Raw genomic sequence first — 24,601 nt, 5'->3', positions numbered from 1 at the left:
ATTTGTACCTCAAAGTGCAAACATCTTTAGATATGCTGGACACAAAATTAACCTGCTGTTATTCCTGTTTGATTGCTTTTAATCAATAGCTGGCTTGTTAGAATGTTATAAATAATAAATCAAGAGACTGGCATAAATTTCCTTACCCAAAAGTTGAATATAGAGTATTTAGGATTGTGATTTTTTTTTTTCTTTTCTCCCCCTCCTGGTGTTTTTTGTTCTAAAGAGGTCAAGTAAGGACGTTGGTAAAAGGGCTCTGTGCGCCATCTACTGACAGAATCCATATTTCCAGAGGGTCGGGATATTGAGCATTACACCTACATTCGTTTTTTAACGTATTCTTTTAGAAAGTATGGGTAAAGGGAAACGACTCTCTCTGACTCTATGACATATTGGTGACACCTGGAATAAATCTGGATTCAGCAAACACATAATTCAAAAAAGAGACATCAGCTCCTTAGTGAGAGTACAAGTTACAAGGTAAAGTTCCAAGAGAGCCCGTTTGGCATTGGAAGAAGCTAGCCAAACCCTGAAGTCAACTTAAACGATGAATAGGATGGTGGTTTTTTACCTGTGTGGTGAGCTACACTGGCTGCCTAGTGTTTGCCGCCTTGTAGGAAATGGTTTTACTAATGGCACATCCAGATAACCATCAGTTTCCAATCTTGTTATTGCACAGGACTTCTCTTCAATTTGATTATTTTATCAAGAATTTAATAATGCATAGCAAGCAGGTCCACCCTTCATGTAGATCCTAACACACAGCTTGTCTGCCTATATATATGTTTAGTGCTTATGTGCAGAGACACACCTACAGGTACACCTACAAGATTATATGCATCTTTGTACATGTAGGTCAGTTAAGAAATCTAAGCCCTTGGACTTGAATTAAAATGTTTCTCCCTTTATAGTTCTCTCCACTTTGTGCTAAATTCAATAGAGAGATGGGAGAAATTGCGGTCCTCAAGTCGGAAAAGTTTTCTTGGTTGCAAATGGAGGGGAGAGCAGAGTATCAGTTTTAGAAGTTCAAACTGTTGGAGTTTGAGGCTTGGATTGGAAATTAAAGCTGGCCCGAAGTGGTCGTATCTGATTCGTGTTATTTTTTTTGTGAGCAGCTGGGAGAACTGAAAATTTTCAAAGAAGACCCCAAATGCCCCAGGTAACCTCCTTAGCTCCTTACAACACTTTCTTTATCCAAGGGCTGAGTCAACTTGTTTTGGAGGTTTTAAGAAAGAAAAATGAAAATAAAGTAAGAAAGTTGAGCCAGAAAGAGGAAGAGAAGCAAGTAAAGAGGGTGGGCTGGGAGAAGAGGATGAAGCCAAAGGAAAGATTCAGAAAGGAATTGGGAAGCGCGAGAAAAGGGGGAGAAAAGAAAGAAGGTACAGAAGGCAAAAAAGGAATGAGGGCTAGGAAGATGCAAGGATCTTCATTTAACTAACGAACCAAAGTTACACCCATCTTTCACTTTCAAATCAATCGTCTAGATCTTATCCGTTTCCTTTGTAAAGGTCGTCTGCGCTGTTAAAGGAAGCTAGTCTGTATTCCCCACCCCGCCCCACGCATGGCTGCGCTGTTCCATCCCCGGCCACCAAGACCGAACAACCCGAGTGGGAACGTTGCAGGCGCGCGACTCTGGGAACACTCCCGCGACTGGTTGTCACTCGGGGAACCTAACCGGATTAATAGCCAGAGATGGGATTACGTTGGCTGTCACCAATACGCCTAAAGATTATAATCCAATTTATGCACATTACAGTCAGTATTAACTTTATCTGATATATTAAGACTCCCCGTTGCCCCTCGTGTCCTCAGAGGTCAATCCTCTACGTTCTGATGCAGCCCAGCAGGCTGTCAGGAGGGGGAACATCCCGAAGAAAACAACTCCAAGGCCGGTCCCCGAGGGTCTGCACCCGGCACTCCCAGGTATTTCGCCTTCACCTGGGCACTGCTTTGTGCTGTCTCCCAGCCGTGGACTACCAACGCGGGAGGCGTTCCCTTGAGAGAAAATAGCGCTCTTGTTTTTCTCTTGTTCATTTCATTTTTACATTTTTGGTGGCAGTGGCCGAAGGGCGGGGAGTACGGGGGCGAATGCCTGTGAGTGGATGGGGAAGGCGGCCAGGGGATTATTGCCGGCTATAACAGTCTTAAGCGATTGCTTTTTGATGCTTATTTGTAGGCTGGTATTTCTCTTGCTCAGTCTTTAAATAAGTTTGTTTGGGTGTGAGTTCTTGCCTTGTCAGCACAAAACCACAGAAAGACGTGGTGGAAAGTAAAAGAAAGCCCCCTCCCTCTCCCGAGCGTGCTTACTAACGCCGAAGACTTGATTTAACACCCCTGCTCCGGCTGCTGGGGGCTCTAGGCAGTGGCTACATTCCAGCAGTTTTAATCCGTTTTTTATTGTAGGGCGTAGGGAGTTTACACAGGGGGCTGGGATGGCTCCCCAGCTGGCCGCTCTACCCACTCCAACGCCCCCTCCCCGCCCCGCCCTTCTCACCACCCTCCCCACCCCACCCACCCCACCCCCAGCAGGAACCTGTTACTTTAAGCGAGGCGTTCCAGTGTGGCAGAGCCGGCCGCGGGGGTTTCGGGAGGTGGCTGGTGATTGGCTCTTTCGAGCTCCCCCTGGCTCGCTCGCTCGGCCTCCCCGCGCGCTCCGCCCCGCCCGCGCGCCCTCCCTCCGCCCCGTGAGGCTCGGAGCCCCGGTGTCAGGCGCCACAGCGCATGCTCCGGAATCTCATCCTCTGGCCCTAGAGCTGCTGCTGCTGCTGCTGCTTTTGCTTTTGGGGCTGAGTTTAATAACCAGCGAGCGAGCAAGCGAACGCGGGGGAAAAAGGCAGAGAATGTCCGCCATCTACCCTCCGCTCCTGGGCGCGCTCTCATTCATAGCAGCCTCTTCATGAATTACAGCTGAGGGGGGCGGGGAGGGGGGTACCTCACAACACCCCAGCAAACCTCCGGGCCCCCAGGCATGGCTAGCTCGGTAAGTACACGCAAACATATTAATAATAAAAGACCGCCCCCCCCACCCCGCCTTTCCTCCCTCGCCCTGTGCCGCCACCGCAGCCCAGACAGCGCCAGCGCTCCGCGGTTTCAATTAGAAAAAGGTTGGTACGGTTTGCAGGGAGCTGCTGCCTCTCCCTCAGCCTCCGTTCCCCTCCCTCCACAGCCCCCCAGGCGCACGCACACACACACTCACACACTCACACACACTCGCCCCTCCACCCCCCGCGCCTCCCTCCCTTCTCGCCTCTCTTTGCAATCGCAAGAAGCGCACTCTCGCTCACACGCGCGCACTCACACACACACTCACACGGTGGAAGGAGGCGAATAATAACTCAGCCATATTTCAGCCGCAGCCGCCGCCGGGAGCCGCGGGCACAGTCCGGGGACGCGGTGAGCAGCCTCGGCGGCCGCTACGATGGTGCGTTCTCCTCGGTGCGCGTGTGTGAGCCGGAGTGAGCGGGCTGACAGCGGCGGGGCCGCACGCAACTTTGCCCCCGCGCGGGGCTGCGCGCAGTCGAGGCTTGGTGGCTGTCCGCCTGCTTCCCTGCCTTTCTGAATTTCATTTTTTGGGGGTGGGTGGGAGGGTACTTTGGGGCCACTTTGGCTCTTGGAAGTGTGTTGCGGTGGCTCCGTTAGGCTGGCCTCGCCGATCGCGTGGGGCTTTTCGCCGGGGGGTGGGTGCGGGGTGCCTTAAGTTATGGATGCCTCGGTGTTTTTTCCTGCGGGCGTGTGTGTATGTGTGTGTGACGACGTTTCATTTTTGTTGTGCACGAACCCCGTGGTAAGAGCACGGGAGTTTGTGCCCATCAGCAGAGGCTGCCTGTAGTTTCCATTCAGCCTGGCACAGCGCTCCACACGCACGCACACACACGTACACAAAGACTTCCTCGGCGTGTGCCTGTCGCCGCGGCACTTTCGGGGAGGGGGCTCACCCGAACCCCCCTCGGAGTCCAGCGACCTCCCTTCCCACGCTGGGAAACTGCCCTGGCATCGTCTCCTAATTGTCTTCTAATTTGTTTGCGATGCATTTGTTGTCGTGCTCGTAGTGGCTGAGTGTGCTCTCCCTCTTTCCCCGACCCTCGGACCCCCTTCCTAATTGGGGGTAACATTCCGTCACAATCCAGACGAGTGTGGAGGCTGGGCCCGGGGCGCCGGGGCCACGCCGGCCCGTGGGGTATTTGGGGGTGTGGGCTGTGCGCGCCCACGCGCGTGAAACGTGGATGCGGAGGGCACCGCCGTTTCCTTTTATGTGCGTTTCGAGAAGGAGGAAAAAAAATGTCAGGCGCAATGTGCAATGTCGAACGGTCGCCTTCCTGTTGTTCAAGGCTGTCTCCCCTGCTGTCCGCAGTGTGCCGTGCAGGTGAAGCTGGAGCTGGGGCACCGCGCCCAGGTGAGGAAAAAACCCACTGTGGAGGGCTTCACCCACGACTGGATGGTGTTCGTGCGCGGTCCGGAACACAGTAACATACAGCACTTTGTGGAGAAAGTCGTCTTCCACTTGCACGAAAGCTTTCCTAGGCCAAAAAGAGGTAGGGTTTGAATACAAAAGGAGCTTGATAAAAAATGTCTTGAGTGGCGAAGGAAACAATCGCTTGGTCCGGCGGTCCCCTGTCCCTCTCCCCGCCCCCCCGCGTCGCGCTCGCCGGCTGAGTCCGGGGACCCGGGTGCGCGGCGCCGCGCCGTCCAGGTCCCAGCCCCTGCCTGCGCTCGCACTTCGGCTTCGTGAAAGTCACCGCCGAGAAAGAACCATCAGGTGTCGAGTGTTTATTCATCCCAAGCCAGCCCTCACCGGTCTTCTGGGGTTAGCCGCGGGTTCTGTGGGGAAGGTGCAATTAGTTGTTGGGTTTGGAGGTGTGGGGAGTGGGACTGGAGGGAATAAACAGCTGAGCCCTTTTTTTTTTTTTTCTCTAGAGAAACTGAGACTTACCTGTGTTATTGTCAGAGAATGCATGGGATGTAGTTACTGTTCCGTCTGGAGAAGTCGGCTCTTTTGGGGGGTATTCTCTGCCTTCCTCTCTGTACGTGAAACATTGAGCACCAGTTGTCACAGACTTTCCCTTTTGTAGGTTAGCCACCCCCAGCCTACACGGTCAGGATTTTATGTTTAGTTAGGAGACTTACTCGTCCCTAGCCCCCGATGGCACGTGATTACTCATTCGATTTTCAGCAACCTTCCGAAATGTCTGTTCGATGTGATCTACAGAGAAGAGGGTCCCTGCAAAGCTCGAGTCTAAGTTTCAGAGGGCCAATGTTGTCTTGCCCTGTGCTTCAGTCCTTCCCTACTTTGGTTGTTAGCCTCAGTGTCTACTTTGCATAGTCCTGCTGAGCCTTTGGTCCCAAACATTTTCCATAAAGGATAGGGCGGTTTTGAAGAAAAGAAACCGGGTGTTATTTTAAAAGAAATTGAGAGAGTGTTTGAGAAATCCTGATTTCTATTCCCTACAGCCTCTGGAAAGCTACTGTCTGCTTGTTTTAGTTGGATTAGTGGAGGTAACAATATAAATACAATAAGGTGCTTTGTTTGCGAGCAGGTTTATTTATCTAAGTCGACACAATGGTTAGTAGTTATCTTCCATTTGATCAGTAATCTTTATTGGCATCTAGAACTCCTGCAGTTTCTTAGGGTAACATCATAATACATCCGTTATGCTTAGAGCTACCGGGAAATTATTGAACATTCAGGGGCGGGATAAAGAGAAATGCCGTGTGCCTTAGAGGTGGCAGAGACTTGTGTTAATGCTTATTTTTGTTTCCAGAGTTCACATAATGGAATGTAGGATTGTATGTTTTGCCTTTAGTGGTTTGTTTTATGCCTTGTCTTGACGACTTGGACAGTTGAATTTGATGGGCTTTGCTAGATGGTTAATAAATGAATCCAGCTTCTAAAAGAGGGGTAGGAATATGCATGGCCTATAGGAAATAACATTTAGATTTTGCTGGCATTTTCTATAAAAATATAGCCAGGGATATTATATTCATATTTCCTCAAAATTGTGATAAGGCTGAGTATTGTCAAGTTTCTGTCACTATATGAGGTTGGGTAGGAGGCTTCTTGGAATCTCGCTCTCCCTTTCCATGTGCCCATAGAGCTACTGCAGAGGAGTTCAAACAAAAGAAACCACCCTCTAAGATCCTTGGTACACAGTATTATGACTACTTGGCTACTATTTACTTTGAGGTGAAATACACTTTAAAAAGGCCATATTTATTGAATTAGGGAAACGAAGTTAGTTGGCAGAAGATGTAGCTCTTAAGATAACTTTGTTTAGGTGCCTTAATAATCAAATTGGCATTGTATAATCAACCTCCCCATATTTCACCACTATTCTCTGCTTCAGTGGGTGTGTGTGGTGATGTTCCCCTTTATTTCCTATACCTGATGATTTTCTGTCCAGCCGGGGGGAACGTGAGGGTGCTGCCCACATAGCCCACACCTGGGCGTTGTTGCTGGGTGTGGTAAGCCACTCAATAACACTATGTCTTCCCAGCTGTCTCCAGTGGGATGTCAGCTTGTCCGTTGAGCTCTTCAATTTTTATTCTCAGCTGTGGAGTTTCTTTATGCAGTCTATAAGCCATTGTTTTAAAATGTTTATTTTTGGATTTTTATTTGTATGTGTGCTTCCCATGAAGTGACAAGTCCTGGGAAAAATGCCAGCTTACATAGCCCAGGAGAGACCTTGTCATACTGTAATTACACATGATTCAGATTGCAAGAGAAGGTTTCTCTGTTATTGGGAATAGTTGTAAATTCACTTAACACCAAACATGCCACTTAATCCTGGTACTTATTTTTTGGCCTATAATGTCTTTCAAACTATGAGTAGGCACAGAATAAGAATGCCAGGCATTTCTAAGTCTCCTTCTATACTTTTTAAGGTGCTATATTTGTAATATTATAGATCTATAAATGTTAGGATTGGAAATGGGAGAAACTGCAAAAATGGTTTTGTAAAAAATCTGGGTAAATTTTTAAAAGGAATGCACATACTCTAAACTCTAAGTGGCTACTAATAACAAGTTAAATCACTTTTACTATATATGGTAGCAGATAAACAGAAATGGACCTTAGAATTGAAGATGAACTCCTCAGCCACAAAGATGGATGAATCCTTAGTTTTGTAAGTCTTTGGTTTGAAAAAGTGAATTAATTTTCAGGTTGATTTCCTTTATTTCACAGTAATATTATGAGAATTTGTAGAGGAAGAAATTATAGTATTATCAACTTGTTGCCTAATGAGAATTACATACAGCATTTCAGGATTGAGCTAATTGGACTTGAATTAATGAGATTTTACTCTGTTCCAAAGACGTATTGGAAACTTTCAATTTAAAACTACTAACACAAAGTCCTAAAAAAAAGAGATTTTGATGAAATGATGAAGCCTGGAATATCCATTAGCTGTTACAGAATAGGCAGGTCAGAGTGTAGTGCATTTTAAAACTATCTACTTGCAAAAAAAGACCGTATCTTATTTACTAGAACAAAAGATTTATAATAGTCTGAAATGACTGAAATGAATAGTCACATTGAAAACATTTCATTTAAAATATTAATGTTTTCATTTTTGGTATGATGTGAGTTTGAATGAACTTTCTTTTCAATTACAGCCATCCTTACTATTACAATCTGTTCCACTGACATTTATGATATGAAATCTGTTGCTTATTATTTTATGTAAGCTAATTTGGCCACTGCTATGATTTGATAGCTTTTTATTTGTAGCCTTAGTCCTTTGAGTGGGCAGATAAAGCATAATAAATCCACATTTATAACTTTCCTTTGATTTAAGTGTTTGAGCCCAGCTTTAATGTGTAGTTCTGATTTGTGTTAGTCTTCTGAAATAATTTGAATAACTTTTTATCAGAGTATCTAAACTTTGAGGGTTTACTAGTTGCAGATATTGTGTGCACCTGGTATATTTTTCTTCTGAGGTATTTCAAAGGTGTAAGGAAAAAATGGAGATGGAAGACTATACTGATACATTTAGTGAGTGTTATAAGATTGTGTAGAGTTCTGAATGGAATTAAGATGACCAGTGAGAACAGTTTTATTGCTTGGCATTTTGAAGCGACATACAGTATAATTTTCTAAGGCAGCTAAAAACTAAGTTGCTGGAGGAAATCTCATACACTGTTAGTGAGAATGTAAATTGGGCCCAGACGCTTGGAGGGCATTTAGCAAAATCTAGTAAGATTTTAAATGTTCATACCCTTTGACCCAGAATTTTACTTCTAGGAATTTTTTTTCGACAAATGGCTTTGCAACTACACAAAGACACACCGTATTTCTTGTGATTGTTTTTTAATAGCAAGCCATATATGGGACCTCAGTTGGGTCGGAGTAATCTAAAAAAAGAGGGTAAATCTATTTGTAGATGCAAGAAGATCTTCAAGATATATGATGTGAAATAAGGCAAGTTGCTAAATTAGTGTGATCCATTTAAAAATGTGCTCAAACAGATAAAAAGTATATATGTGTATCTATATTAAAAAATCCTGGATGAATGGGGACAAACTCTTACCAATAATTTTCTTAGAGTGGGCTTATGGGGCTGGTGGTGATGGGGTTTTTTTTTTTTTTTTTTTGTAGTGCTTGATTTTTTTTAAAGTTAATTCTGTATATTTAAAGCACTCCAATGAGTACTCATTACTTTTTAAGACTGAAAGGCAAAGAGTAAAGACCCAGGATAAGAGCATTGCCTTTTAAAAAGGGATTAACATGTAGCTATGGAAAAGTGATCTTGAACTATCTCAGGTAAATATTGTTGTTCAGTGGTAAAGAGGAGTTTAAGGTTAGGAATTACAGACTTGCATTCAAGTGATGATTTAAGAGACACCTTGTGTAATCTTGAGCGAGTCATGTCTCTGTCTTTTTCTCATTTGTGTTCTGATTTGTGTTAAGGGATGATGATAGAATAGAACAAGTTCCTCACACGTTGAGGATTAAATATGCATCTGCCGTTCTCAAATGTATCGGTCTTCAGACTCCTTTACACTTAAAAGTTGAGAATGCCAAGGAGCCTTTTCTGCGCAAGTTTTATTTATTAATATTTTTGTATTAGATATTAAACCTGAGACATTTTAAACAAATTCTAAAACAAAAAGTAGCATGAAAAGAGTGGTATTGTTTTACTTTTTTGTGTGCAAGTCTCTTTAATGTTTTGTTTAATAGAAGACAACTGGATCCTCTTAGGTGCTTCTGTGTTCAGTCTGTTGTGTTATCACATTATTCATTTTAGCTTCTGGAAAACTCTGCTGTACACTAAAGAGGGAATGAGAGTGATGAAAAGGCATATAACGTCTTAGAGTTTTTATGAAAATAGTTTTAATTTCGCTAATACCTGGAAAAGGTCTTGGGGATCCTGAGGTCCCCAGACTACACACAAGAAGAATCTCTCCTATAAAATATTCAGCATTCAACCTGGCACAGATAAACTGCCCTATTAATATGTGGAAGCTGCTCTTTAAAAATCATTATTATTGTTGCTGATAAAACGCTCATTTAATAGAAAGAGAAAAGATAAATCTTCCAAGGCATTTCCATAGTTAAATTCCAGTGTAAAACTTATTTAACCATTTTTTCAGAAAAGAAAATCCCAAACTTGGGTTTTACTAGATGTACTTTATATTTAACATCATTGTCCATTTTACGCTGTGTTATCTGTGTTCTGTAGAAGCCTTTCACATCTATTGTTTTAGGTGACCCCCTGTTGAATTACCTCTATGAGGTAGACAGGGTAGGGGTATCAATTGGTTTCATAATTTTACCTTAAAGATCCCTTTTTCCTTCTCTCGGTTCTTTGAAGTTTCCTTCCAGTGCTCTTCCATAGACCAACCTTAGCCCTTCAGCTTTTTCTGGTTATTTATTACAGATGACTCCTACTACTTAACAAAGCTTTTACAGTTCTAAGATGTAGCCTTTTTTTTTTTTTTTTTTTTAAATCTCTTGGTGACTTAAGTCTTCAAAAGAGAACTCTGGAAAGCTTAGATATTTGGAGAGGGAGGAAGATGTTAAATTCAATTATACCAATTATAAAATTAAGCAAGGACTCAATATATTACTGAACTTTACTGGACTTTAATCTATTTGACCAGATTGTAGAAGGTATTTGATCTCTGAAACATAATGTTTTACACTGGCCTAATGGAAATAATATAGATTTCTATATTTTGGTCCTTTTGTTTTTATACTTTCTGTTCGAGTTTGATTTTTATTCCTGAGAGAAGAAGCTACCATGTAGAAAGAGGAATTCTCTTGTTTCAGTTATACAAATTAATATTCTTTTAAAACATTTTGTTTCATATGCGGCCAGAATTTCTTTAGTTTATCTTCTAATAACATGTATTTTAATGCTTTAATCTTTCATTCTCATATTTTGTGGTTCTCCTTATTCTTGTTTGTAGTGCTGTATTCATTTTGGGAACTATAATTTATGTGAAAAGAGTCCTTGGATAGATTATTGCCCATTGATGATATTACAGGTAGTTTGTAAGCATTTAAAAAAAAAACCTTTTGTTATAAATATCATAGAAATTGAGAAATTACATTGCACATTTGCATAGAGCATCTTTTATGAAGAACCCATATATTATATTTTTACATGCAAATGAAAACTGCATTTTCTAATTTATAGATATGCAGTCATTGTAGAAAAATCAAACCATAGAAATAGAAAGGAGTTACCCCAAATTCTTCATATACAACAATAATTAATATTTTCGTAGATCTCTCTCTCTCTATATATATATATACACACACACATACACACATACTTATTAATCATGAATTAACATTACTTCATTTAATATGTGTTTTTGTTTTTGTTTTGTGGAGCCCCTCTGATACTCCTAGAACATTTCTAGGAGCGGGGATAAAGCACAGATGAACATTCCTACTCTCAGATATATAGTGGAATGTCATCTTTTTAAAGCTGAGTTTTATGGTATTGCATTGAGTTTAGATTTGTTAAACATTATTTGGACACTTAGATTGTTCTCAATTTGAATTTAATGTGAACAGTGCTATTTGAAAATTCTTGACGTTCATTTTTATGGCTTTTCAATAATTTCTTATGTTAAATTTCCAGAAGGGACGTATGTGAATCAAGGTATATAGATTCCTCCAAAATAACTGTATCAGTTTATACTTTCCTAGGGGTTGGGAGACTGCTCATTTCCCCACATGGTTGCCAGTACTGGGAATTAATAGCTTTAAAACAAAATCTTTTCCAATCTGCTGGATGAAATGATACCCTTATTTTTATTTGCATTTATTTAATTAGTAATGACACGTATCTTTATATATGTACTACATATTTACCACTTGTCATTTGTGATAGGCCTGTTTTTTGCCCTTTTTGTATTTCAAAAAAAAAAAAAAAAGTACAGGCAAATACAAAGGAAAGAATGATATAACAAACGTTTAAATCCCCACTACGAAAAATGAAAGTGTTTACATTTTATCACATTTGCTTCCTTGTTTTGATTTTACGGAATTAAGTGTTACAGATTCAGCTAAATTTTTTAAATGCTTCTCAACCTTTTCTTCCAACTCTTCAGCTCTACTTCCGTCTATTGATGTACATTTGCACATTTATCCTACTACAAGTAATAGGGTATTATGTCTTAAAATATGCACAAAGAGTATCAATACTGGGTGAACCATTTTTTAAATTGAGATATATAATTCACATACCATAACATTCTCTCCTTTAAAGTGTAAAATTCAGTGGGTTTTAGTATATTCACAAGGTTGTGCACCAATTGCCACTGTTTAGTTCCAGAACATTTTCGTGAGTGAATAATTTTGCATCATGCTTCCCCCTGGACTCAGTGTTTTTGAACCTTTCCGTATGTCGTCTACGGAGAGCCAATTCATTCCTTTTAATTTCTTTTGATTAATATTTCATTGTAGGAATATGTTTTATGCTTATTTTTCTGTTCTTCTAGTAAGGAATATGTAGCTCATATTCCATTCTGTGCAGTGAACATCTTTGTACACATTACCTTGTACAAATGAATGAGATTTTGGATATAGGCCTAGAATTTGAGTTGAGACTATGTTTTCATTTGTACTAGACATTGTTAAATTGCTCTACAAAGTAGTTGTGATAGTTTATACCCTGTTGGAGAATGAGTACAATTTTCTCATCTTTGTCAATGTTGGATGTTTTAAGATTCCTTATTTTTGATATTTAGTTGAAATATGGTATCTTTTTTTTTTCATTTACATTTCTTGGGTTTCTAGTGGGTTAAGCATTTTTTATGTGTTTACTGACAATTTGGATGTCCTCTTTATTGATTTCTCTTTATATCTTTTTCTTTAAAAAAAACTGTTGAGGGGTTTTTTTCTTAACTGTAGGATGTTAACCCTTTGTTATTTGAGTTGAAAAGATCTTGTCCTATTTTTTTTCTTTCTCTCGTAGCCTAATGTATGGTATCTTTTTGTCATACTCAATTTTTAAATTGTGTCAAAATTATCTATTTTGTTTTGCCTTCCTGTTTGGTTTTGGGTTTTGTTTAAGAATATAATTTGTGGTCATGGTAATGTGATTAACCAACAGACTTTATATGTGCAGGATACAGTGAAAAGATTGGGGGAGATGCAAATAAAAGAGGAGGTCCCTGCCTTCAATGTGCTTGTGTCTTTTAGAGCTGGAAAGGACACTTGAGATTCTTCATCTTTGTTTACCCTCTCATTTTACTTTCAGTCAGCAGCCTAGAAATGTGAAGTGATCTTGCATGTAGACACAATGAGTCACAAGTGTGCCAGTGCAAAGATAACTAGTAATAAATGGCAGTAAATGTTTACTTTTAAAACATTGAGTAATTATTCACTTGTATTAGCAGACAAATGTTCAGCAATAACTGCTTTTGTAGACATGATCTAGGATTTAATTAAGTGGTGGTAACCATGGTAGATACTGTTTAAAAGGAAGTTCTATAACTACTTTCAGGCAAAATCAAATTTATTTTATGGATTTATTTGAGATTTTCTTTCAAGGTTAAATCATTAGGAAAAATTGTTACTAAATGGTCGGTATCCCCCTGGTATTTCTACCCCTACAGCTGCCCTGTCCCACCTGCCCCCTGTAGGACTACAATTCCATGATGGATGCAGAACTGTATTTTAGGAAATAGTGTTGGGTGACCTAATTCTTTTAATTTTACTGTGATAAGTTTGCAGTGGTTGAGGCCTGAAGAAAGCTATTATCATTGAATTTTTAAAAAGATAAGGCTAGCATTTGGGAGTGATTTAGTTAGGTATGTTATAGTTAACAATTAACTTTTTGGATAGAATCAACATACCATCGTTTTTTATTAAAGAAAATTAGGGCTTATTTTGAACTTAATTCTGAGGTCCTTTATTTAAAATAATGTTCATAAGTGATTATAAAGATGATTAGTTGAATTCAATTAGAATTATTACTCATGTAAGATTGATATTCTCAGAGCCAAGTAAATTTAAAATATTTAATGTTACCAAATGTAGATTTTTTTGTTCCTTTCCAGCAGAAATTGTTATTTTTCCATCAATACCAGGCCAAATACTGTGTGTATGTATTGATTTTAAGAAGCAAAAATACATTAACAATTTCCTAATATATTAACAATTATTGTGACCTAGATAGTAGGGAGATATACTTGCTTCTTAATATTTCTAGATATATTTAAGTTTGCATGATACCTTTAATTTTTGCAGAAAGTTTCTATGCCCTCTTTCTTCCTCCCCTCTCCCAGGGTGGTGTTGTGAGAGGTTAGTGTTATATTATTCCAGGAACCTATTTATTTTAATAAATATTTAAAACATTTTGAATGCTTAAAAACAAGGTTTATTGTAGATTTCATGTCATCCACACCTTTTACCCAAAATACTACATTATATGTGTTGCTGAATAATGAAAGCTTTATTCGTATTGAAGAAGTGTTTTTCTGTTTTACAAAATTGTTTCCTTTGTTTGATTTCTTTCCTTGTTCCTGTAGTATAAGCAGCTGTTTTGTAGTAACTCAGTGAAAATTAGAGCATTTAGGCTCTTGGGATTTGGTTGCTTTTAGTGAGATGGGTTATTCAAAATGTTGAATAACATTTGTCTTATTAGAGATGCTTATTGTATGACTTTTCTTCCTCACCTGTCCACAAAAGTAGTGAGCAGCAGTGGGAAGCTACCTTCCTCATCATATAGGACATCCAGCATGAGCACCTGTTACATGCTTCAGTCAGTCCAGCACTCACCTCTCCTTGTGTACATACCTGTTGTTTTCCCTGTATTTCAGTAGGGATACACATCAAATGAGATGGGACCTATATTAATTACCACTGTGGGTAGTATACCTTTGATCATTGTCGTCTAGACACTGGAAGCTTTTTGCAACAATGTAACATAGAGGTAGATATTGCAAGTCAGAAGGAGTGTTAGAATCTAGACAGTAGTTCCTACTCTCCTAAATGGTAAATCATTACTCACTGTTCTAAAACTCATTTTTTTCTGTACCTCTAATAATTGACTTTGTGTAAACAGAACCACCACTTGAATTTAGCAGGAAACATTGTGTTGGCTGAGAATCACAATTTCTAGAATATGTTTTAGCTTATGTTACAGGCAAAATGAATTTTTCTTCTTCCATGTATTCTTCCTTCACCTACTTTTTCAAAAGCCAGACACAAATTTGAGAGAATTGGCTAGGTCTATCATTTTTTTACTACTTACTTTATGAAATACAACTAGCCTTTTAGCTTTAAAAATAGGAGTCAGAGGTATTCCAGTAACTGTTAGGAACAGTATTTAGCAATGCAGCCATAACGGCCCAGGCCTGGGAGGTAGGAGGGATGTGTTTGGTCTGAAAAAATTGTGACCTTTCCCAGCTCTGAAATATTTTTCCTTAGTTTTTAAAAAATGATAAATTCTGAACGTGTCATTGATCTAGTATTGAAATCTAATGATGAAATAACTAGCATTTATTGACTATCATCTGTATATTGGTTAGTTGTCATACTAGACAATAGGTGTATGCTGCTGTTTAATTTCTCACTTTTTGTAAGTGTAGTTTGGAGAATGATTTAAATATATATATATATATATATATATTTTGGTGAAAAGGAAAGGAATTATTCATTTAAAAGTTACATAGACTTAGAGTAATGACTTAATGTCTTCATTAAAATACTAAAGTCCTTTAGAATACCCACAGACACACACAGTCAGTCCTTCCTTCTCCCTGTGCCCAGTCCGGGGTACCGTATCTCAGGAAAAGAAGTACAAGTCTGTGATTCAGGCTCCCGGCACCATCAGCTGTGTCGCTGCCACGATCTCCAGTTAATCCAGAACCATGTGGCACCTTCTCATGGCCCACCAGCAAGAGTCCTCTCTCCCCTTTTCTTCCAGGAAAAGTCTCTCCTGCCTAAGCCACGTGGGGAGAAGGGAGTGACCCAAAGCCTCAGGGTCCTGACTCTCGCCAAAGCCGCCTGGTCCCAAGTAAAAAAAAATATATTTTATTTATTTATTTTTTAGAGAAAGGGAAGGAGAGGGAGAGAAACATCAATGTGTGTGCTTCTCACATGACCCCAAATGGGGACCCCGTCCACAACCCAGGCGTGTGCCCTGACCAGGAATCAAACTGGCGACCCTTGGGTTTGTAGGCCTGCACTGAGTCCACTGAGCCACACCAGCCAGGGCTTGAGAATGACTTTTTGAAAGCATAAAATGTTGATATGAACTTCTGGATATTGGAATTTTAACTTTTTAAAATGAAGAAGAGTGAACAGTGAAATGGGTAAAAGACTTGCTGTAATAATAGGATATTTTGCTTACTAGGTGATGAAGTTTTGGTTACAAGAAGTTACTTTCTGATTATACTGGTGCCATTTACACAAATCAACTACTTGTAGGTGGGAGCATTCAAGGAACTCAAGACACCTTGTGTTTGTTTGAAACTACTTCTTTAAGTATGGTTCTTGACCAGATCACTGAGTTTTTAATGAAAGTCGACTTATTTATTTATTTATTTATTTATTTATATTTCACATGATGTAGTCCAGGCCTTGAAATTTTGTCACTTGATTTGCTTTCAGGAAGTACGTGTTTCAGATAACTGCTTGTGTTTCAGTATCAATAGAATTAAAGTTGTCTGGAACAGCGAGTACCCTTCCACTCTTTACTGGCAGCAGCCCGCATAACTTTCAGGTCAACGAAAAGTAATTCTAGTTACCATTCTGACTTGTTAAAGGGAATTATCTAACGACTAACTAGAGCCGTGCATTTAATTTGTATAAAAATACACACAAATGCAGACATTTTAAAGAGAGCAGCACATATATGAGAATGTTGTTATGTGATAAAGCCTACGTGATAGCTTGTAGTTAATGCTACTTGACATAGTGTCTTTCTATGGAGGCTCTTTTTGGGGTTTATCATTGATTTTAGTATTTAATTCAGTCCATTTTCTTCATAAAGAATTGTTCATCTTTACCCTCATTTTGATAACTGTGTGATACATAAAAATACATCGGTGAAAAGATGGGAAGAAAATACTATAGCTAAATGTTAGTAGAAGTTATCTATGAGAGGTGGGATATCAGAAAATTTTTGTCATCAGTAAAATTTGTTGGATGTTTTCAAGCTTTCCTGAATGACGCATCTTATGTGAAAGTAAAACTAGACACTTCAATGTACATGTGAACATGTTTACAATAAGCTTTTTAGCCTTTTTTTCTTAAAGTAATATCATTTAGAAGATATACAGGAATGTCTTCCCCAAGGCACTTTTTTATATTTTGTTATTTAAAGTTGTAATTACCTGTCATTTTGAATGTTTTCTTTTACTGTTGTTATGAATATATGCACAGTGTTTCTTAAGTTGATTTTAAGCTTTATGTAAATCACGTCCTTAACGTTCTTAATAATTATTGTTGTATTGCAGTTTTAAAATGAACCATATTAACCCAATTTATAAGTTCATGATTCATCTAAGATACTTTTTGTAATAAAATTCTTTGTTATAAAAATTTTCAGAGTGTTAATCTGACTTTAAAAATTGACTACAAATAAAAGGACTCTCATCATGTTTAGTATATGATGATGAAGTTAGGAATAAATGGGATCTGTAATTGGAAAAAAGACCCATTTCAAGTTTATGTCTTTGTGTATATTTTGGGGGGTTAAACACTAAATTATGAGAAACAAAAAGTACCCAAAACTACTACCAAAACCAAGGCAAAAATAGTATGTCTAGTGCAGGGAGAAAAGGGGTGCCTTTTGGATGGGAAACTGATGCATAGTTGCACAAACATAAATACTATTTTAGTATTAAAACAATTTTAATACTGTTTCATATACAGGATTGGGAAAATGGAGGTTTACAGTTGTTCATATGGAAAATAATACAATAATGAATAATAATACAAGAATAAAGTGTCATATACTCAAAACTGTAAATCTACTTTTGCCCCACCCTGTATATGCTACAAAAATAACCAGAAGTTTAAAAAAATTAAAATGTAATTTTATGTTTTGTATACAGGGTAAGGCAATAGAAGGTTTACGTTTTGAGTATGCAAGGGGAGATCTCACCCCAAAAACCAGAATTTATTTATAAAAAATTGTGTACTTATTCTTACATGTTTAGACTTTAGTCACCTTCAAAGTATTCTCCACATGATGCAATACATGTATTGAGATGTTTTTTTCCACTGCTCACAACAGTTTGAACAACTCGATTTCAATGCATTTTAGTGCTTCTGTTGGTTTCTACCTCTTCCACAACAGCAAAATGTTTTCCTTTGAGGACTTTTTTCATCTGGGGCAGCAAAATAAAAGTCAGGGCTAGGTCAGGTGAATAGGGAGTGTGGGGCACGGGGGTCCTGCCGTTTTTGGCCCAAAACTGCTGAACACTCATAGTGTGTTCATAATAGCATAGTGAGGGCACGTGTGCTCGTAAATCACTCATCATGCAATGGGGCGAATGCATGGAAAGAGTCTTCCAAAAAAAAAAAAAATTCACTGAAGCTGAGCACAGCCTCTCACAACAACGCCAGCTGGGCCACTGATGCAGATGGGTTCCTAGGACCTAGTGGGGGAAGCCTGTACTGCAAGGGGCCTGCCCTCTGGAGGATAGGTCTGGGTTTTTTTGTGTGTGTACCCCTTTGTATAATACAGATAGATGATTTGCATATTCCTTAGATGTAGTAATCAGTAATTCCTTAGAATCAGTAATGATTTCTGCAAAATGAGGGGTTTAATTTTAGTTGTCTTCACAGGTATAATATAAAATTTGTACTCTAAAATCTTGCTGATTTAGTTCATGATATTACAGTCTGTGGGAAACATCTTTATCTTTCTAATATTTTTGAAAAAATAGTCATTAAAACTATACTTTGCTAAAACATAGCAAAACTATATATCAAATAAAAATAAGTCTTTAATAGATGCTTTTATAAAACTCATAAATTATAGTTAGCCAGATTAATTCCACCTTAGAAAATAAATAATGAAAGTTGATGTTTGTGATCTGAGCATTTCTTTATTAGCTACTTGAATAAAATTGCTACTTTAAGTTCTGCTTGCTAGCATTTGGGCCAACATTACTTTTCATGGGCTTAATTTAGTCCCAATAAGTGTTTATTTAAGTATTTCTATTCCTTTTGAGGGTGTTCTAAATGGGGTTCAGAGCGGCCTGACTCCTTCCTTTAGGATGAAGGTGTGTGTGAGAACAAGGGAAATAAAACTGGTTGCCACTGTGACTGTAGCTCATGATACTTGCTTGCTATTTTTATTATTAAATTAATTTATGTAGGTGTCTTAACTACAAATTTAGAAAATAAAGGAATTGCTTTAAAACGCACTCTAACAAAATATTTGCAGGACCAAGTGAAGAGTTGAGGTTTTGCATAATAAGGACACTTGGTTTGAATATTGCAGGTTGTTGGAGATTCCCAATTTGGTATTAAATTAAATAAACATACTCATAGAAGTTTATTATAGGACAGACAGAGCTGAAGTAGACCAAGATAATGGCCCTTATTTAGAGCACAGAGAGTGGGAGCATATTTTGCAGTGAAAGGGGAACTGACGGACAAGGTGTTCTCTACTTGTAGACTTGTAAAGACCTCAGAGTTTTCTTTATGTTATTGTAGAAAGACATTATTTTTGCTTTGGCGTGCTTAAAACTAAAGGGCAAATGATCCAAAAGAATAATCTTGAAATTCAATAGCAAGAAAACTACTTGACATTGTGGGCCGGAGGCCAGCAAACGTGTTGCTTTCATTGAATGCGTGGGAAATGGGGCAGGCCTGGAATTTAAAGAGACAGGGTGCAGTACCCTAGAAAAGAAAAGCCCTCCTGTATGATTTGCTTACTTGGAGAAAAAAATAGACCTAAAGTTTTCTCTAAAGGATCTTTATTGGATCAACTGTTTGAGGCATTGAAAGACACTGAGTTTTTCCTAACTCCAGTTCTCATCTCCCTACCCATCTTCTCTTGTCTGAAATTGCTGCTGAGTAAAATTGTTTATAACAGAGGAGAAGCAGCTTTTCAAATAAAAGTACTCTGTAGCCTGTTCAAATGGAGTATAATGTAATTCTCTCTGAAACTGAGCACTTATTACTTTGTTTATGTAGCTGTTTAAAAAGGGGGGGTGTGATGAGCAGTTGGGGGTACTACAGGAACTACTGCTTTAGATATTACTGGTTTTTTTTTTCTGTCTGAGTTTTACTCCCCCACCACTCATGAATCCCCCTTCTCCCCTCCCCCACCTCCCACAATCCCTCAATAAAATAGTATTTAAAAGACTTGAATAACCAGTCCCATGTACCAGCTTCTTGCTTGAGGCAGTAATGTTGTATTATTTTCAATGGGTGGTCTTGAATCTCCATGGGAGATTTTACAGGCAGTGGGCTCCAGGACCCACTAAGTATTATGTTGAACGTAACCAGTTTAATTCCCAAGCCATAGAGGATATAGAGAGATAGTTTTACATTCTTGAAGTCCCATCGTTAATTGCTTGCAAACCAATTTATTTAATTTTATTTGAAGAATTTATGGTGTAAATCCCTACAAGGAACACATATTAACCCAGTAATTGAGGTTTACTTTTTAAAACAAGTAAGCCATTCATATATATGTCAATTCAGGAATGCCCATTTGTGGCGTATTTTAATTCATAGGTGTGTTTTGTTTGTTTTAATTTTTCTCCTTTAGAAATCAACACCTCGCAGTTGTTTTTGGAATGGTAAATAGCTGAAGCCATCTTCTACTTGAGTTAGTATAAAATATAGGACCTGTTAGAACCAGAAAGTGTATCAGATATGCTTCTAATCAGTATCTCTTGCCTGTGGCATGTAGCATAAATGTACCTTGGCCTGAAATTCACTAAAATTGCTTTGGACCAAACCTTTGTGGAAATAAACAGATTGGAATGATAAATTAAATACTAGATTAAGAATGCCCTTTGTAAAAAAAATAAATTCTTCTTTAGGCAAAGTTACTGGAATAAAACATTGTATTCACTTGTACACTGTAAATATTGAAATGTGGAATGTTGCAGTCGTGACTCTTCCTACATAACTTAGTTTATAATTATTTTGCAGTTTCTTTCTAGTATGAACCTGTGGTTATCAGCCAGAGTTGGGTGAATTGATTTGCTTATTTTGTTCCTGTTATGTTGTTCAGAAAATTATTTTCTGAAGAATGTTGGAATTCAACTGAAAATAAATATTTGTAAGTTCTGATTAGGTAGATGCCTGAAATACCTGTTTTCCTTGGGCTATGTAGGGAAGATTTTAGGAGTAAGTATCTCAAGTGTTGGTACTAACTGGAGGACGATGTATGATGAGAAAGCTTTTTGTTTATTTTAAACAATGTCAGTAGTTTTAGGTGGCAAATTGCAATCCTTGAGGTACTGAATTTGTTTCTTTCATTAAAAATTATTACAGCTCTTTTAGATCATGTAAAGTAGTATGAATTCTGCAGTTTTCTTCACTAATACAATCAAAGAGCTGTGGCCGAACAGTTTACAGCAATGACTAAATGTTTGCCTGTTCTTTTTTTAGCTCTTTTAGCTAGTCCTTGAGTAGCTAAAATGCTTTCTAGTAGTTTTTATAGGTGGGTTGAAAGAAACGATAGCCATCTGAAGTTTATTTTGTGTAGCTAGTATTTAAAACGTATGAAGGTTTCTGCACACAAAAATGAAACAGCTCTATGGATACGCGTGTGAATAAAAGTTAAAGGTTGGTAAAAATTAGCTTGTCAAGTAAACGTACTGACTGAGTGATAATTTTGTTTTCCTTTTCCATTCCCTTGGCTGAAAATGAAACAGAACGATCTGGTTACTAAAGACCAAGCACTAAGCACTGCATTGGATCACTTCCTTGTGCTTTTGCTGTGATCGTTAAAGGCAGAGTTAGACAGCTGCTGTAGATTTTGCCGGTAGCCTCACAAAAAAAATTGTTTAACCCTATTAGTTTCAGACACTATCTTTTCTACTTTGCAGGTATATTTGCTATGTTGGATATGGATCTCTATGCTTTTGATTTGAACTTCGGGTTGATGGGGAGGTAGTGCGGCAGAACACGAGTGGTATTGGCACTCTCCCACAGTACAGTTTCATGTCTCAGAGTGTGACATAGTTCTATACTTTTGCTTATGTTTAGACAGATTTTAAAACTTTAACTTAGCCTTTTTAAAGTTAGACTTTACTTTTTGTATCTAAAGTCCTTTAGAGAATTGTGAACATTGTGAAAAAGTGTGAAAATTGAGTTTGATTTATATCTGTGATAATTGAATATTTAAATACCCTATTTAGGGGCTTGAAGTTCAGAGGAAACACCAAGTCACTGACTTTAAAAATCATGTTTTGGCTAAGTGTAGAATTAGAACAATGCCATCCACTCCTGAAACTGATGTCATGATGTTAAAAATCCAACGATTTTGGTTTCCTCTTATATAATGTGTCTGCATTATTGCTATAGGCTTAAAGGGCAGGGGAATACTTGATTGTTATGGCTGAGGAAGGCAGGATTTTAAAACCTACTGCTATGTGATTAAATCAGTGTGCTTGTCCTGAAGCTTCAGTCATTCAGTCTGAATTCATAGTCTAAAATTTTGGATTCCTTTTCTGTTTGAAAATACTACTACTTAAAAATTTTAGGACTGCCTTTGCCTACTCGCTCCTGAAACATGATCAGGATTAAGATTTTCATACAGTCATTGTAGTATTTTAAAGAGAAAGTTCAGTCATTTTACATAAAATTTTACTGGGCTTTTCGTTAATCCAAAATAACTGGTCTATAAGTACTTTATCAGTGAAAACTGCTCAGCATGTAAAACGAGGAGAAGAGCACAAAGGCTTCCTGCAAATTAAGGCCACAATGAGCACTAACGGACTTTCCAGCCATCTCCAGCTGTGAGATTATTATAGTTTTTGCAAACCCTTTTCTCTCAAAACTAAATCAAGAATGGTAGAGTCCCGATAAAAAGAAGTGTAAAAAAGCCTAACTAATCCTTAGATGAGTTACTTCAAACATCCCAAAATGGAATAAAATCAGTTAATAGCATGGATTAAAGGTTACTTTTAATGCATTTTATCACTCACGTTGAGAATTTTTGTTGTATGTTAATGCATTTGGCCTTGGCTAAAAAACATCCGAAGGGAAAATATAATTAAATTTGAGAGATTCCGGAACCACACTGTTATGAGGAAATGTGTGCCGATATGAGGTGCCAGATCTGACCTGAGAGAGAAAAGCTGTGCACTTGAGATCAGAGCGGCAAACCGGTGGCTCCAACTTTGAGTGGCAAGTTTTAGGGTTATAATGAGAGGGCTCATCTATGTACTTCTAAGAGGTGATTTGTTGTCTAGATTTTTAAAAATGTGGCTCTGTGTCTTGGATAAATGTGTACAAGTGGTTCCTTGGATAAGATCATAGACGAGTGCTAAAGTCAGATCTGGATTAACGTTTTAAAAGCGCTTGATTCTTACAAAGTGGTAAAGAGAAGGGGAGATATAAGAGGCGGGTTTTGGGTTCAAAGGTAGTCTTTACCTTTTATGCATCCATACTATCTAAAATGATCTTTTATGGACAGAGGGAGACGATAATATCTGTACTTTTAATTCAGAATTACATGTTTGCCAACTACTTACTTTGTGAAATACTTTTCCCATGTAACTGGCATAGTATGATAGAGCTGCCAAAGTATTAGGTTAAGGAAAAATTGATTTAGCATGATGCCATTTGTAGCAGGAATTAAAAAAAAAGTAAAACCTTTCTCTTTTTAGGTGCAGATAATATAGATATAGGTATAGGGGTGTATGTATCAACCTTAATAAAATTTTATATAAGAACCTGGGCAATGGGAGATTTTATAGTCATGTCCCATTTGCCATTCCTCTAAGATACTGAATACTAAGTTTCTCTAATGGGACTTCGTATTTATTTCCTTGTAATAGATCCACTGCTTTTCCTGTGACTTAATAGGAAATGCCCTGCCTGGTACCCCAAGCTCCTGCGTGGGCCATATATATGTTAGGTATTTGTGTAGATGCCACCTCACATATAATGTAGTGATTTTTCATAAGCCATGAGACACTTAAGTCCTGTTAATGTGTAGTCAAAACATACAGTGGCCCATCCATAAATTTCCTCCATTTAATATTCTAACCAAATTTAACCTTATGCGGAGTTTCTAGCTTGAATGAATTTTGCAGCATTGAACAAATACTATGCTATACAGTTATTTATGTGCCCAAGAAGCTGAACTTTTAGTCTATCTCAGTAAGTTCCCATGGGATAAGTTATTCTAGTAAATCAGAAAATCTCTTTGACAGCAAAGTAATTCTTAATTTTTGGAGGCTTAAATATGGGGAAAATAGCCATATGCATGCGGGGAAGAAATTCTAGTTGGCCAGCATCACTAAAAACCAAATCAGAATACTTGGATATCTTATTCTCTTGGGGGGAACAAACCCTGCCACAAGGCTGGTGAATTGTTTTACTTCTGTAGTTATGTCTTTGTGTATTTATAGGAGTGGGAACATTCTATCTTCTGTGTTTCTGTTGAGGTTGTTTTTCAGCAGTGCCCCAAGAAAAGTCCTGGAGGCTAGCTTTGAAGCCCTGTGCACTAGCTGGAAATCAAAGGGCCAGAGGAATCCGGGCTGTAATTGTTTTATGACTGGCCAGAAATCAGACCTATTTGTATAGGTAGCACACAAAATAGCTGTGATTTGACAATTTGGTGCTATTTATACCTACCATAAAAAAGAGAAAAGAAAAAGTTAAAGGAGTATTTTGGAAACAGGAACTAAGCTGTAAATGCAAATTGCTTCACCGTTTTCTCAAAGGAACAAAAAAAGGAAAGGATTTAGGAAGTTTTTATTGAAGCTATGTTATTGAGGATCTGTCTGCTTTCAAGACATTTAATATTTTACTCACACTGAAACTACACTTCTTTCTGTTTGTACTTTTTTCCTCTTCCCATCTGATTAAAATTATTTGTGTGGAGCAAAAGAAACTCTCTGGAAGAGGGACAGTGAAAATTACAAAGTTTCCAATGCTATCTTAATAGACCTTTAAATTTTCATATTACTATTGTTATTTAGCTTGGGATAA

General features: G+C 38.4%; 1 protein-coding gene across 2 annotated transcripts in view; it reads left to right on the top strand.

Annotated features, from left to right (window-relative positions):
- Positions 1 to 2,715: 2,715 nt before the first annotated feature.
- Positions 2,716 to 24,601, top strand: part of MLLT3 (MLLT3 super elongation complex subunit) — a 280,687-nt gene continuing 258,801 nt past the window's right edge. Inside the window, exons 1-2 of one of the 2 annotated variants that reach the window (XM_024558267.4) lie at positions 2,716 to 2,980; positions 4,352 to 4,532. In XM_024558267.4, the coding sequence (XP_024414035.1) occupies positions 2,969 to 2,980; positions 4,352 to 4,532 (193 nt within the window). In that variant the 5' untranslated portion in view covers positions 2,716 to 2,968. Of the gene's footprint in view, positions 2,981 to 3,323; positions 3,422 to 4,351; positions 4,533 to 24,601 lie in introns of those variants that run through there. The other variant, XM_024558268.3, reaches the window with a different exon arrangement.

The sequence above is a fragment of the Desmodus rotundus genome, chromosome 1, assembly GCF_022682495.2.
Source record: "Desmodus rotundus isolate HL8 chromosome 1, HLdesRot8A.1, whole genome shotgun sequence".
NCBI lineage: Eukaryota > Metazoa > Chordata > Mammalia > Chiroptera > Phyllostomidae > Desmodus > Desmodus rotundus.
The sequence above is the reverse complement of the archived record's forward strand: the minus strand, read 5'-3'. Positions and strand labels throughout refer to the sequence as shown.